The sequence below is a fragment of the Cebus imitator genome, unplaced genomic scaffold, assembly GCF_001604975.1.
Source record: "Cebus imitator isolate Cc_AM_T3 unplaced genomic scaffold, Cebus_imitator-1.0 Scaffold9, whole genome shotgun sequence".
In the NCBI taxonomy this organism is placed as follows: domain Eukaryota; kingdom Metazoa; phylum Chordata; class Mammalia; order Primates; family Cebidae; genus Cebus; species Cebus imitator.
The window spans coordinates 6,994,662-7,009,950 of NW_016107324.1; the positions used below are offsets into that span (position 1 = coordinate 6,994,662).

Sequence of the window (15,289 nt, forward strand, 5' to 3'; positions counted from 1 at the left end):
AAATAAAGGTAAATACCTAGGAATTAAAATAAGCAAAAAAAAAAAAAAAAAAAAAAAAAAAAAAAAAAAATTAAATAAAAAAAAAAAAAAAAAAACCAAAAAAAAAGGAAAGATAGTTATTGTTTCTGGATTGCAATAATCAATAAAGTTAAAATGTCTAATCTATAGATTCACTGCAATCTCTAGTATAATGCCAATGGCATTCCATGCAGAAATGCAAAAACATATGTACAAAGTTATAGTAAACAAACAGCATGGTACTGACATAAAAACAGACATATAGGCCAATGGCACAGAATAGAGAACCCAGAAACAAATTCACACACCTACACTGAACTCATTTTCAACAAAGGTGCCAAGAACTTATAATGGGGAAAAGACAGTCTCTTCAATAAATGATACTGGAAAAGCTGTATATTCATATGCAGAAGAATGAAACTTGATCCCTACCTCTCATCATATACAAAAATCAAATTACAGTGAATTTAGTACTTAAATCTAAGACCTCCAACTATGAAACTACTACAAGAAAATATTGAAGAAAACCTCCAGGACATAGGTCAAGGCAAAAATTTCTTGAGCAATACCCCTAGAAATGCAGGCAACCAAAGCATAATGGATAAATGAGATCACATTAAGAAAAATAAAAAGGCTTCTGCACAGCAAAGGAAGCAATTAACAAAAGGAAAAGACATAGAGAATATTTGCAAAATTATCTATCCTGACAGGGTATTAATAACCAAAATATATGAGAAGCTCAAACAACTCTATAGGAAAAAGTCTAATAACCTGATCAAAAATTAGGCAAAGATTTGAATAGAAATTTTTCAAAAGAAGACATACGAATGGCAAACCAAAAAGTGCTTGTGTCTCTTAACATTTTAACTTAAAACAAGTTAAATATTGCATCATTTGTCTGTCTTTTAATGCAGGCATGAGGCCTTTTCTTGAATTATCATGTATTTCAATACTAGATTAAAAGTGTCTTCCTGAGAGTAGCTCTGATTTTAATTACATATATTCTAAAGCATATCTACTAGAATATATACATATATTCTAAAGTAGATCTACTAGCAGTACTTTGTTTCAATAGTTTAATCAATTATTGTATTAATATTTGTGGCCTACACTTGACCTTTCTTTGAGTTTTCCAAGATATATGAATTATTTGCATTTCAGAAAGACTATTAGAATAAAAACTGCAAAAGTGGATAGCGATAACCATACTTAGTTACATGTCTCCCTTTTAAAGGAGATAACATCTCAAAAATAAATAGGGGATAATTATGGAAATGAAATTTTCTCAGTGCAGGTGGAGGAAGACTGGAACATTTTTTTCACTTGTGAAATTTCTGGAGATTTAGTAAGAACAGTTAAGACATATTTTATTATAGTTTTATCAGATAGAGTCATTTTTTGATTTTCAGGTAATCTTCCCAAGCTTTCAGAGATGCTGAAAACAGAAGAGGCACTAAAACTAATTAGGTGGAATATTAATATTTTCCCTGAAACTGATCAGTGGATTTGAGGAGAAAAAGCTAATAAATACAGGCATTTTAACGTTATTGATTATTTATCATATCTAGATGAGGTTTTTTACAGTTTTTATTTGACTCTTTTTCTTCTTAAATTGCTTTGCTTCACTATTATGCCATTGCCATTACTCCTCGTTTAGATATTTTGCCTCATATTAATGTATACTAGTATCTGTTAGCAAGCAGCAGTTCCACAATTAAGCTTAGGGGATCTGAAAAGTGAGCTTTTTATTGTGGGTACAATGAACATGAAGCAGGGGTTTCTTTATTTTTTTAATTATATTGGTTCATAGAAGATTAGAAATTAAGTAATATATATATTAAGTATTATATATATTTAAGAATTTTCAAAATAGAGCACGTTTTGAAGAAAAAGTATGGTTTGTTACTTTTCTTGTCCATTCTAATTCTAAGTCTAATATTCTTTCTACTTAAAATGTTTAAATGTAGGTTCCTTGCTAACCAATTTTTTAATCCCTGGTGGACATAAATGCTGACCTGCCTTTAGTATTTCAGGCTAATGCCTAATATTTCCTAATGTGTAATGTTAAAAATCAACCCAAATAACTTTCTTTAACTCTTAAGAGGTTTATCATCAACATTATAATCTCTAGATCTGACTAGTCTACCTGGTAACTGATAATCAGTGCCAGAGTCTAGAACATACCTCTCAGTTCACCTTTTTTCTCTGATTTACGATAAACTTAATACCTGCCTGTGCTTTTAGGCTGATTGACATGCCTGATTAAATCACATGGTTCTCTTTTCCTTTAAAAAATGACAAGATTCCCTCTGTACCCTCGTGCATATTCATGCTGTTGAAAGGAAAGATCATCAAGTCTCTTCTTATCTGGGTGTATTGTCAAAATATGGAAAAACAGGAGTCTGACAGGCAGTGGCCCAATTTGCTTATTGCATTTAATTAAAGGGGCATTGCTCTGGACTTTGAAGCAAAAGGCCTAGATTTGTGTCCTCTCTTACTACTTAATAAATGGTAGCTTAAAAAAGTCACAGAACTTGCACTTTAGTCTTCTCAACTGTAAATTATAGAAAATGTTTCTTAGCTCACAGAATGGTTTGCGAGGATGACATAACGTAAATATGAATTTTATAAACTCTAAAGCTCTAGTAAAAATATGAAATGTAATATTTATTTCTTCTTTGAGACAAGTTATAATAATGTCTTAACACTCTTTATCCATGTTTGCCCTTCTGCGTGTTTAGGGTACATTGTTAAAAGGTGAAAAAGGTATCATGCTTTTTTTGTGAAGGAAAAAAAAATACCAGAATTTAAAAAATCATTTTATTTTCTGTTTTAGCTATCGACTTCAATATTATAAAGATTTTAAACAACCCAAGAGCATATACATTGCCTACATCCAAAGAAGAATCAGGATTATTGAGACTAGCAACAAAGGTTTGTAGTATAATAACTATTACAAAAAAATTTTACTTGTTTAATTTGCAATATAGTTGCTATTGACTGTGTTGTACATAGACAATCCTGGTTATTACATTCTTAACATATATTTTAGAAGAGAATTTAATGGTCAAAAGAGATTCATCTGAGGGGTTAATCCTAATATTAAAAAGGTTTGTTTTCTTCTGAAAATATCCCCATCTCTAATGAAAAATATCATAATATTGGTCTTTTTTTCTTACAACATGTCTTGTCACTGCTTCTGCTTGGGTTGACATACAAAGATTCCGTCTGGTGTTTGCACATGAATATGATCTCAATAAGCAGCAAAGCTTCAGGGAAAATTTCAAAGGAGTATCAGCAATAGTTGACCTGTCCTTACTTCTTAAGCCACGGTCCTGGAATAATTGACCACATGTAGTTATTGTTACTCTTGAGTCTTGAATGCTTAGCCTTTCGACATTCTTGAAGGTGCTTTGCAAGTAGAGATTTCATGGACTTACCACCATGTATTGCCTTAGCCAAAATTTGATAAGATTATTGACCTAAAATTCTGAATTTGATATCTTAATTTGTTAGACAATTCAGTTTTAAGTCTGTTACAGTCTTTATTGCTAATATTTTTTCTAAATTATCCTATCTGATAATAAAATTTATTTAAAATTTAAAATTATGCCCATGTAAAAACCACTTTCTGCAAGTCAATATTTATGTCTTCCCAGTATTTAATAATCCAGGTTTAATAAAATATCTTCCTACTTTATTCTGGCCTTCACAGTAAGGCCAAGGATGGTTGCAGCACTTCAGATATTAACTGGTGATGTATAGAAGTCTATTTTGAATCAATGAGAATGTCACATCATTTCCTTTGGGGCAATATTGCCAGATTTAGAAATCAGAGATAAATCATAGAGATTGTATACCTGATCTTCAGCAAACCCTAAAAATGGTCTCTTGTACTTTGTTTAGTAGTTAACACATGGGTTTGTAACAGACTAAACAACCTTTTTCAGAGCATGCTGGTAACAGATAGAAATTGGAGATACATCTTTAGAAGTACAGCACATTGCTGCATTTTTTTGTCCTGTCCCATTGTATTAGTCAACTTGGACTGCAATAACAAAATATGATGGACTGGGTAGCTTAAACAACAGAAATTCATTCCTCGCAGTTCTGGAGGATGGGAAGTCCAAGATCAAAAAGCCAGCCAATTTGGTTTTCTGGTGAAGGCTCTCTTCCTGTCTTGCAGATGGCCTCTTTCTTGTTGTGTCCCCATATGGGAGAGAGGGTGAGCTCTGGTCTCTTCTTCTTATAAGGACTCCAGTCCCATCATTGACAACCTCATCTAAACCTAATTACAAAGAGCTCTGAAATCATATTGCTGTAGCAACAGCTAAATTATTTATGAATATTTCTTCTGGAAGGAAAAGACTCGGAAGGCCATAATAACTGTTTTCAAATATGTAACGACCTACTATAGGAAAGCAGAATTAAAGTTTTTCTGTGTGGCTCCAAAAAAAAGTATAACTTTTGCCAATAAATAAATGAAAGCTACAGGGATATAGATTTCAGCTCAACATAAGGAATTTTCCAGGCAAAAAAGTTGTCCAAATGCTGAATAGGTGCCTGTGGTTTTCTAGTCCCTGAAAGTGACATTGAGTATGAGCACTGGCAGAGCACATATTCAGGCCTCAAAAGTCAAAGTTTAGCTTTCTTGTCATTGTAGCAATTATCCTTTAATAAATTAACAGAGAAATTAGACACCAAAATCACCCCTTCAAATTTCTGGTTTATCCTTACGATCATTCCAAAGCTTATGGAGTTGCTTGATTCTTTGAATTTAGGGCTAGGTTGACTTGACAATAAAAGTCTTGTTTATAGAATCTTAAAGTGCTCTGACAAATTTCTGCCATTATCTTTTATGGAAATATTAGGGCTTCTGTTCTTTGGTTTGGCTATTTGGAGTGTCTCTAGCAAGAGATTTTGGGCAACTTGGGACATTCTGCTTTAAAAAACAAAACACTGTTTTTACATTTAATACCTATTTGGCTCTTACCTGACTGAACTACTCTTAAAAACCATGAATTCTTACAGAGGAAAAAAGAGCTACAAACTGTGATTTTCTGAATTTAATAACTGATCACTGTAGAAAATGACAGAAATGTCTATTTTTAGAACCTTAGTAAGACAGAATGTTTATCTTACAGTACCCAAGAAAGAAACAGGAAGAGTTACAAAACATCTATCTAGACAGGAAAATTTTTTAAAAATCTAAACTGAGCTTAGGCTAGTTTTGCATATATTTTGAAGATTGGGCTATATATAACCCAATGTGAATTATCATGGCAGCTTAAAATGAAGGAGTGATTTACATCATAGAAAACATGTCTGATATTGACCTTAACTTTTTACCAGCAAAGAATTGCTATTGATTGTGATAGTCCCATTATTTGAAATGATTCTGTAGCTGCTAGGAATTCTGAAACATATTATTTGCAAAAACCTATAGAACAAAAAAGCAACCATAAGCAAAAGACATTCAAGAAAACTTTATGTATCAATAAAAGCAAATAAAAATAAAATTTTATTTCCCCACAAAGTGGAATCAATACTAAATCTCTCATAATGGCATTATCAAGACTGGGGAAAACTTAAAATATTAGTAATTGCTTTACTGGCATTTCTCTCATAAGAAGGGAATAATAGAATCTTGGAGAAATTGTATTTATGGTTGTTATATTCTTGACATAGGATTCTTGGTCAACAGGTTTTTTTTCCATCAGCACCGTGATGCTATCCTACTGCCTTCTTGCCTGTTGTGTTATGATAAGAAGTAAGCTATTAATCTTATTAACATTCCCCTATATGAGTTGCTTTTCTCCTGCTGCTTTTGAGATTTTTCTCCTTGTCTTTATTTTGCATACTTTGTCTAGGATGTGCTAGGTGTGAATTTATTCTGCTTAGAGATTGGTGAACTTCTTGGATGTGTTTTTCATAAATTTTGAAAATTTAGCCCATCATTTCTTCAGATATTTTTCCTATGCCTTTTCCTAGATTTGTTCATTTTCTTCATTTTTTTTCTGTTCTTAAGATTGAATAATGTCTGTTGCCTATCTGCAAGCCTGATGATAAATCGAAAGGCTACAAGAGACTTACTGTACATACGCATAGACTCATACCTTGGTAAATTCCGCTAATTAAGATGATGCTGTCTGGAATTTCCTTTATTTTAATATGCCAAATGGTAGCTTTATGCTTAATATGAAGTTATATTTTACTCATAGTTTTTAGAAACACAAAAGTTATTGTCTTGATTCTTTTCTTCCTCTTACAGTCCCACTATAGTAGTACTGGTCCAGAGTTTAATCGTGTTCTCTTCAATTTTGGAGGTCAGAGTCCGTTGATTTTATATTATCTTAAGATGCATGAGCTGACTGGTGTTTCCAAAGCCCCTAAGCAAACCAAGATTAAACTTACTGAGATATTCCAGGAACCATATCCTTTTTAAAGCTTTGCTTTAATATGATTTGTTTCCAAAATAATATTCAGAACTGAATGTCTCAATTGAGAAAAAAATTGAATGCATGTTTTACCAATGCTTCTATTTAGTTTTAATATTTAGTTATGCTTAATATTATATATTTAGTATGTAGTATGTTTGGCTAATCCATTTTCTTTTGTAGTATATTTGGCTAAACTATTTTATTTTTTAGATCTAAGGCTATAATTTTGTAAAAAAAATAAAACAAACATAAACCCAAAGAACTTTTAAAAGTGGTATACTTGGTGCTGTGATAAAAAGCTATCTTTGCAACTTTACTGTTAAGTGATTGGTTTCAAACATACACAGTAATGAGACATGGGCTTCTAGCCTTCTCCAAAGAGAGCTTTAGGCATGTTTTAGCTGTGGAATTCCTTGTTCAAATGAAAATTTGTCTGAACATGTTTTACACATAAAAAAATTATTTTCATGTGTAAACTAAAAAATAAATAAAGTCGGAACTCTGTGGTTGAAGCAGGGGTATGGCCCAGAGTTCCGTTTTTTACAGTCTTGTCCATCTTCAGTATAACGTTTCTTGGCCCAGCCCTCATTAAGGACTCAGATGAACCCCAAAGGGATTAGAACACTAACCACTGAATTGGAGTACAAGCTGCCAAGGCGGCACCTGTCCGGTCTGGTCCACTACAGAGGCCGTGCAGCGTCAGGACCCAGAGCTTACCCCACCGATAGAGCCGCGCCGTGCGCCCCACCCAGCACCCATCAATTCAATGGTGTCGCAGTGGCGGCTACCCCATGCCACGGCCACCCAGCTCTGGGGCTTCCTACTCCTGCTTACAGCAGCTCAGGGAGCAGTCTTATGTGCATCTAGAAATGGCACATCCAAGGGCTACTGCATGCTTTATAACCCTCATTGGATAACTTTTCTAAGTACCCTAGAAAATGCAGCTTCCATTAGTTTGATGAGTCTGACTTCCACACCACTATGCAGCCCTTCTGATATTCCTCCTGTTGGCATAAAGAACAAAGTAGCTGTGGTGCAATGGGGAAGCTGTCATTTTCCCAAAAAAGCCAGAATTGCTTAGAAAGGCGGTGCTGAAGCAGTGTTAGTTGTCAACAACAGTGTCCTATTTCCTCCCTCGGTAACAGATCTGAATTTCCTCATGTGAAAGTACTGATTGCTTTTATAAGCCAGAAAGTCTTTAAAGATATGAAGCAGACTCTAGGAAATCACATTAATGTGAAAATGTATTCTCCATTGTGGCCTTTGATCATACTATGGTGGTCATTTTTGTAATTGCTGTGTTCACTGTGGCATTAGTTAGATACTGGAGTGGACTAGTTGAATTGGAAAACTTGAAAGCAGTGACAATTGAAGATAGAGAAATGAGGAAAAAGAAGGAAGAATATCTAACTTTTAGTCCTTTCTTACAGTTGTAATCTTTGTGGTCACCTGCTGTGTTATGATGGTCTTTAATTCTTCTGCAAATGATTGGTTTATGTTATGATAGCAATTTTCTGCATAGCATCAGCAATGAGTCTGTGCAACTGTCTTGTCTGCACTAATTCATAAGATACCAATAGGCAATGCACAATTGTGTGTTGTGGCAAAAGCATGGAAGTGAGACTTATTTTTCTCTCTAGACTATGCCTAATGATAGCTATTGTTTGGGCTGTGTTTCGAAATGAAGACAGGTGGACTTGGATTTTACAGGATATCGATATCTTGGAGATTGCTTTCTGTCTGAATTTGATTAAAACACTGAAATTGCCCAACTTCAAGTCATGCATGATACTTCTAGGCCTTCTCCTCTTCTATAATGTATTTTTTGTGGTCGTAACACCATTCGTCACAAAAAATGGTGAGAGTATCGTGGTTGAACTTGCAGCTGGACCTTTTGGAAATAACGGAAAGTTGCCAGTAGTCAACAGAGTACCAAAGCTGATCTATTTCTCAGTAATGAGTGTGTGCCTCATGCCTTTTTCAATGTTGGTTTTTAGAGACATTACTGTACCAGGCCTGTTGATTGGGTACTGTAGAAGAGTTGATGTTCAGACTGGTTCTTCCTATATATAGTATGTTATTATGCTAGTTGCCTATGCTATTGGCATGATACTTACATTTGTTGTTCCGGTGCTGATGAAAAAGGGGCAACCTGCTCTCCTGTATTGAGTACTTTACAAACTTATTACTGCCTCAATTGTTGCACGGAGAATTTTAATTATTTATGATGTAACTGTAAGTAGCAGCCTGGGTGGCATAGCAAGACCCCATCTCAAATATAAATATATATGTAATATAATATAAAATAAATAACTTTATACATTTCCTGGAAGAAAGGTACTTTGTAAATTCAAAAGATCTGAATCAAATTATTCAACCTTTTGGACTTTGATCTTCTACTGTAATACTCATATGTGAGATTACCGAATTTTCAGTTAAAAAAAATTATTAACAGGATAATATATAGGCCATATTATAGTGAAGATCATAGCCTCTGTATTAAAAAAAGTGTTCATTGGGAGAAAAACTATTTTTAAAACTAAATTTTTATAGTAATCCTCCATTACTTCAATTAAGGAGCAACCAAAAAAAAAGTGGATTATTTAATGTATACATTGTGGAATGACTGAATCAAGCTAATTAACATATTCATCACCTTAAATACTTATAATTTATCCCTCCTAACTGAAACTTTGTACTCTTTAACCAAAACCTCACCATTCCGCAACCCCATAGGTAAATTTCGCTTAATAAGGAGTGATTTGCCAAAATCACAAAAGGGAGGATGACATTATTTTCAGTGTGTAAGGATTCACATGTAAACACTGAGTAGATTGGAGGTGTGTATGAAGAGGACTGGAGGGAGTCAATGAAATTTCATATCACAGAAGTGCTTATGTCTTCTGACATGATTTTAAATGTATATTTATAAGGATAATAAACTACTAGTTAATGTATACTAATTCATTAGTGAAAAATTTACATATAATTTTTAAATGGCCTTTGGGGTTTTTTTAAAAACTTGATCACTTAATATTCTAATTATGTGTAAAACAGGAGACAAACTTTGATTTACAGGATTTAGAACTGAATGCATGGTGTATCTTTAAACTGCAGACTCTTGGATAAAATATATTTAGAGCTACTCATTCTCCCTTCATACTTTCTGTATTGTTATAAGCTACCTCAAGCCCTTTGTGTGTTGAGACTTAAAAAGAATACCCAAAAATTTAACAATTTTTTAACATGTGAAATGCTAATTATTTTAAAAATTGAAAACTCAGAGCCAAAATGTTGGTGTATTCTGTGTGGGTCTTGTTAAAAAGAAAAATCTATAAGCCATATCTGTATTTCTAACATGAGTTTTAAACATTCATATTTTGTTGCAGTTTAGAAAAATCTGAACTCAATGCAGTGTCATAATGAGTACATTATGTTACTATTAACACATGCTCTCATTATCACACATGCATATACAGACTTTTTAAACATGTAAATAGTGTCCAGGAATGAATTGTTTAAACCCAGCAATTGAAAATAATGTGGTTATAGCAGCATTTATACTAGCATAAAAATAAAACCTATACAGAGAAATAATCTTGTTATGAATTATCTGTGATGTGGGAGAAGAAAATTGTCAACAGTGAAAAAAAGAGAAACAATTCTGAGACTCCAGAAGCATCACCAGCTCTGTATTCTTTTTACCATTATTTATATAATGATTTCCAATAATCTTCATCACATGAACACGCATAGATATTTTTCTCATTAACCAATATATGAATAGCAATTTGTAAGTTATTACTAAAGTGACTATCAATTGTATTTTTCACTTCAAGTCAATGACTACTTACTTAACATATGGTAAGAACCTTGTAATAGTCACATTTTTTAAAGGATAAATTAGCTGAAAGACAAATATCTGAAAAAACATCTAATCCAGAACCCTCCCATCTAGTAATTTTTCTAATATATACAAGGTAAAACATCTTTTTCCTCAGTCCTTCTGAAATACTCTGGGTGAAGTGAATAGACAAGCCTATACTACAAGAAAGTTTGTTCCATTATTTATGATAACTTACCAAAAAATTTAACCCTTATTTTCCTTCAAAAATTGGGTATCAGTGTCATAAATTATCTGTTAATGAGATATTTCAGATAATGAAAGCAGGTGTTAACGTGATGAAATGTGAGGTCTTTTAAAAATACATTTTCATTCAAAACATATAGGCCTAAAAGTCCCGTGGCACCATAGAGATAAAAGATTTCCTCTGCCAAAATATGATGGAGAATTGACATTTCCTCTAATTGCCTGCCAAGAGGAAAAATGGAGACACAGTGATCCCAAACAGGAGAAAGAAGAGGAAAGATAAAGATCAGAGAGGAAACATAAAACCCTTGATTGCATAGAAAAGGACTCTTCAGCAGTGTAGGAAGAAATTGCTTTCTAATTTGAGCCCAAATTTAAGCCTCTTCTCCATTCATATTAAGCAGATGAATTGGACTAAATAAATTTCAAGTCCCTATGGTTTTGTTGGAGGAATTTGACCTTTCCCACTATCAGCGGCTGAATTGGCAACTCTTTCAATTTTTCCCTTAAATGATGACGTTCTCATTTTGTCAGCTCACCGTAGAACCAAGTTCTTCTGAAGCTACCCTAAGAGAAAGAATGCTTAGACACTGTTTCTGCCATTATCTGCTGTTGACTCCCCTAAAAGACTACCAGAATTACCTGTTGACCAAACAAAGCTAGGTTTCATGCACTGATTGCAGTAAGAACACCAATGTAACAGAGCTTTAGGAATGTCTCAAAACTGAGAAATTCAAGGATGATATTCATGGGGTTTTGAGGCCTGAGGTAGGTGACTTTGAGGCAGGCTTTGCAAGATAGGGAACTGCTTGAGATTGGGCAGAGGTTATGATATTATAATTTTGGATTGGAGGGACCAGTGCAGCAAGGGTCTTGAAGTGAGCTGTGATGAGCAAGATATTTTAGTTTGTTTGCAATCTTATCTTCAGGGAAAGGGATATTCTGGAGCAAGTAACTCAGTTATTTTTGCTTACTCTCAATATTGTTAAACATAGAGACAAAAAATTATGCATACCACAGGAATAGGAAAATACGTATGGTAGATGCTCTGAAGCCTAAGCAAAGAAATACAAAAGACATTCTTCAGCTGCTGGGATGGGACAATACTGATGGCATAAGGCCCTTGGTTACCAATACCCTATAAGAATTTCCTCAGCTGATAATAGTGGGCTTACTCAAGGTAAGTCCTATGGCAGATTATATTTTTCAAGGGGCCATAACAATATTGCCCTTACCACATGTTCCTGTTACAAGGTGAATTGTAACAATTCTCCCATCAAGAGATAGCACCAATGCTCACTGCCCTTGAATTTGGACAGTCTTCTATAACTTCCTCAACCATTGGAGTGTGACTTTATGACTTCTGGGGCCAGCTAATAAATGTCGTTACAGCTTCTGCCTGTTTCACTCTTCCTTTTGGGATGCTTGCTCTTGGAACTAGCTGCTATGTTAGTAGGAAATTCAGACCATGTGGAGAGTCCATGTTCCAGTTAGCAGTCAAATTAACAAAGTTAATTTCCCATCTATGTTCTTAAATTTTCCCTGTCTTTTTTTTTTTTTGGTTAGATTTTTTTCCCCATTTTATTCTAGTTTAGAGTTATTTTAGTTTTTTGATCTTTTTTGCTTACAGAAAAATTACTTTCAGCATCATGATGGTTTTGGTCCATACACATGGCTTCAACCCAAAGAAAAAAGCTTGCCACTGTCTAGAAAGTCTGGAGATCAATAGAGGTCAAAGACTTTATCAGTAACCTACCTCTGTATAAAAGTTTGTGATTGCCTTTTTACAGTTAGAATATTTCTCACCAGTGAATCTATCTCTTTACTTAATTCCCTTTGATGCTACCTTATATCAATTATCTAAAATAACCTAATAACTCCCCTACTTGGCTCCCAGGGATTCCATAAAAAAACAAATTCCAGATTTTTAAAAATATTTTTAAAACTTATGTAATAGAGTATAAGCATAAAGGCATAGTAAAATAAAGGATATATCCAGTATTTAAATTTTGCTTTTAGATAAGAGAAAGACATTTTATTTTATTTTTAGATGGCTTATACTTGAAGCTATTCTAAACTTTGTTGAGTAAATTGCTAATTTATTCCTTTTATAAACTCTACCAATTAAGAGTAGAGGATGAGTTTAAAAATGAAATGAAAATAATAATTTTTATAAGAACTAGATGAACAAAGGGGGTTTGTTTCACATGAATGAGTATTATAAGTATTGTCAGCCACCTTGAGCCAGAGACAATTAAAAAACTGTTGGTAGTATCTGGTTATTTTTTTTCTGACAAACTCAGTTTCAGTTCTAGTTGGAGATTTTCTTTTAATAAAATAACACAAGATACAGACTAAAATTCACCAACTTGTTATTAACACTACTAGTAAATTAAAGACTTCAGTTGCTTTAGGTAATCAGGTTCCAAGAAATGAGTTACATCAAGTTTTAAGCACAATTTGGACTTTAAATTATAAACATAACTCAATGGAAAAATAAGGGGGGAAATATGAATTCTCATTATGGAGAATTAGTAATAGCTTGGTTTGTTCAATTTAGGAGAAATGTAGTAAAGGCAAATTTGTATCAAATAAGAGAAAAAAACTTCATTTTCAAATAGTTTAGGTGATCTTTGAAGGCTGGGGTAAAAGCATTCTTGCTATAAATATTGTTGGTCAGTAAAATTAGGTGAAAAAGCCAAACCTTTTGAATGCTTGGAATTTAGGAATCAAAAGCAATACCTCAAGTAAATATTGATCAGATCATAATTTTGCGTTCACCCAACCTCCTTCTCTCTGAGGAGGTGGGCAGGCAAAGGAGAAAATAAGCAAAACTTACACTATTACCATGCATTCGCCCCACAGAAATCACTTCCAGCCTCTGGCTCCGAGTAATTCTGTGAGGTGCTCCAAAATTTCAGAAAGTAAAAGCCATATTCTTGTTTAGAGCTAAAGCCCCGTTTATTGAAGGAAAAACCAAATTGGCTCCTTTTGGTGGTTGCCTCACATGTATCTGCTTTCTGGTTTTTTAGTGATATATCAAATTTGAAAGAGGGAATTCCAGAAGTTCTATCTTTATAGACTTAGATATTCAACTGAGTTTCAAGCAGAGAGCTAGGGAACTTGTGTTGAACCTATATTTGCAAAGCAAACCCAAAATTTATATATTTATTTGGAGTAGCTTTGTGGAGGATAGAGGGGTGAATGAAAATAATGGGAATGGCCGAAGTCCTTCTAAGCAACTTTTGGAGTGGTCTCTGTTATTGGACATAAATTATAAAAATGCTGGAATTTCTATAAATCAACAACTTGTTAATCTAGCTTTATCAGGGAGTGCACTATAGCCCAAAATTAAATTTTCCAGATAACTAAAGCTGACCATTTGAAGCACTAAACCTGTTTAACTACTTTTTTCTTTTTTTTGAGACACAGTTTCACTCTTGTCACTCAGGCTGGAGTGCAATGGCATGATCTCAACTCACTGCAACCTCCACCTTCTAGGTTCAAGCCACTATCCTGCCTCACCCTCCCCAGTAGCTGAGCCACCACATTCAGCTAATTTGTATATTTTCAGTAGAGATCATCAATTATATAGTGAATTACTTTACTTGAATAAGTGTTAATGTTTTCAATACCCCTGTTCCCTCAATTTTTTGAGTATACTACAAAACTGCTGTTAATGATGTGTTAAATAATGAAAATTACTAGAACTGCAATCCTATTTTACATATAATTCTAGGCCATTTAGAATCTGGTAAGATTACAACAATAATGTTATCTCTTATAGAATAAGTCACATGTGTTTCTACCTTAAAAAAAATTTTTTTGATACATGGATGTTGGGTAAACTGTAAACCAAAATTAAAATATTTTACATATAGGCAAAGGTAAACATTAAACAGAATATAACTGCTCTAAGATCAGTTTAGGCCACATGCTAATAAGCTATTTCAAGAATTTAGTTTTTAGGATTAAGAACTAAATGAAACTTCTACCAAGATAGCCAAATGGGAACAGCTCTGGAGTGCAGCTCCCAGTGAGAGACACACAGACGACTGAACTCCATATTTCCAACTGAGGTACCAGGTTCATTTCAATGGGACTGGTTGGACAGTGGGTGTAGCCCAGGGAGGGCAAACTAAGGCAGGGTGGGGCACTGACCTGGGAAGCGCAGCCAATCAGAGGATCAGGAACTTTACCCACTTGGCATTCCAGATACTGCGCTTCTCCCATGCCCTTTGAAACCCACAGTCTGGGAGAACACCGTCAGGCTGAGAAGTACCACAAGTTGCCAGCACAGATAAGCGGCTGCTCCAGCTGGCCTGGCACCACAAGTTGTCAGCACAGAACTGGGCAGAGTTTTGGATAGCACCGAGATTGCCTGCAGGATGGATCTATGTGCCCCCTAGAAAGAGGGAGAGGTGAAAACAGGGAGACAGGTGATATGGCTTGGCAGGTCCCACTGCCACAAAGACCAGCAGACTGAAGCCCTCCCACTTGAGAGTTTCACAGCCAGTTCATGAGGTCAAGCTTGAGCCCTGACAGTCAGGCTCCGTGAGGGGAAGGGCATCCACCATTGCAAAGACGGTTCGAATCTTACCTGCATAAACAAAAGCGAAAGGAAGCCTACGCAGCAGCCAGGCTGAGTCTGAGGCAGCCCAGCAGCGCCTCTGCAGGTAGACAAGGGACAGACTGTCTCCTGAAGCAGCTTGCTGACCCGTGTATAACCAAAAAAAAAAAA

General features: G+C 34.5%; 1 protein-coding gene and 1 pseudogene across 3 annotated transcripts in view; both read left to right on the plus strand.

Moving 5' to 3' along the window:
* FAM227B (family with sequence similarity 227 member B) overlaps positions 1 to 15,289 on the plus strand; it is a 273,911-nt gene that overhangs the window by 236,595 nt on the left and 22,027 nt on the right. The window contains exons 12-13 of one of the 2 annotated variants that reach the window (XM_017543814.2): positions 2,855 to 2,952; positions 6,290 to 6,450. In XM_017543814.2, the coding sequence (XP_017399303.2) occupies positions 2,855 to 2,952; positions 6,290 to 6,450 (259 nt within the window). Of the gene's footprint in view, positions 1 to 2,854; positions 2,953 to 6,289; positions 8,838 to 15,289 lie in introns of those variants that run through there. The other variant, XM_017543824.2, reaches the window with a different exon arrangement.
* Positions 7,196 to 9,404, plus strand: LOC108314735 (annotated as a pseudogene). The gene has a single exon (XR_005203110.1). The product of XR_005203110.1 is annotated as a signal peptide peptidase-like 2A (transcript).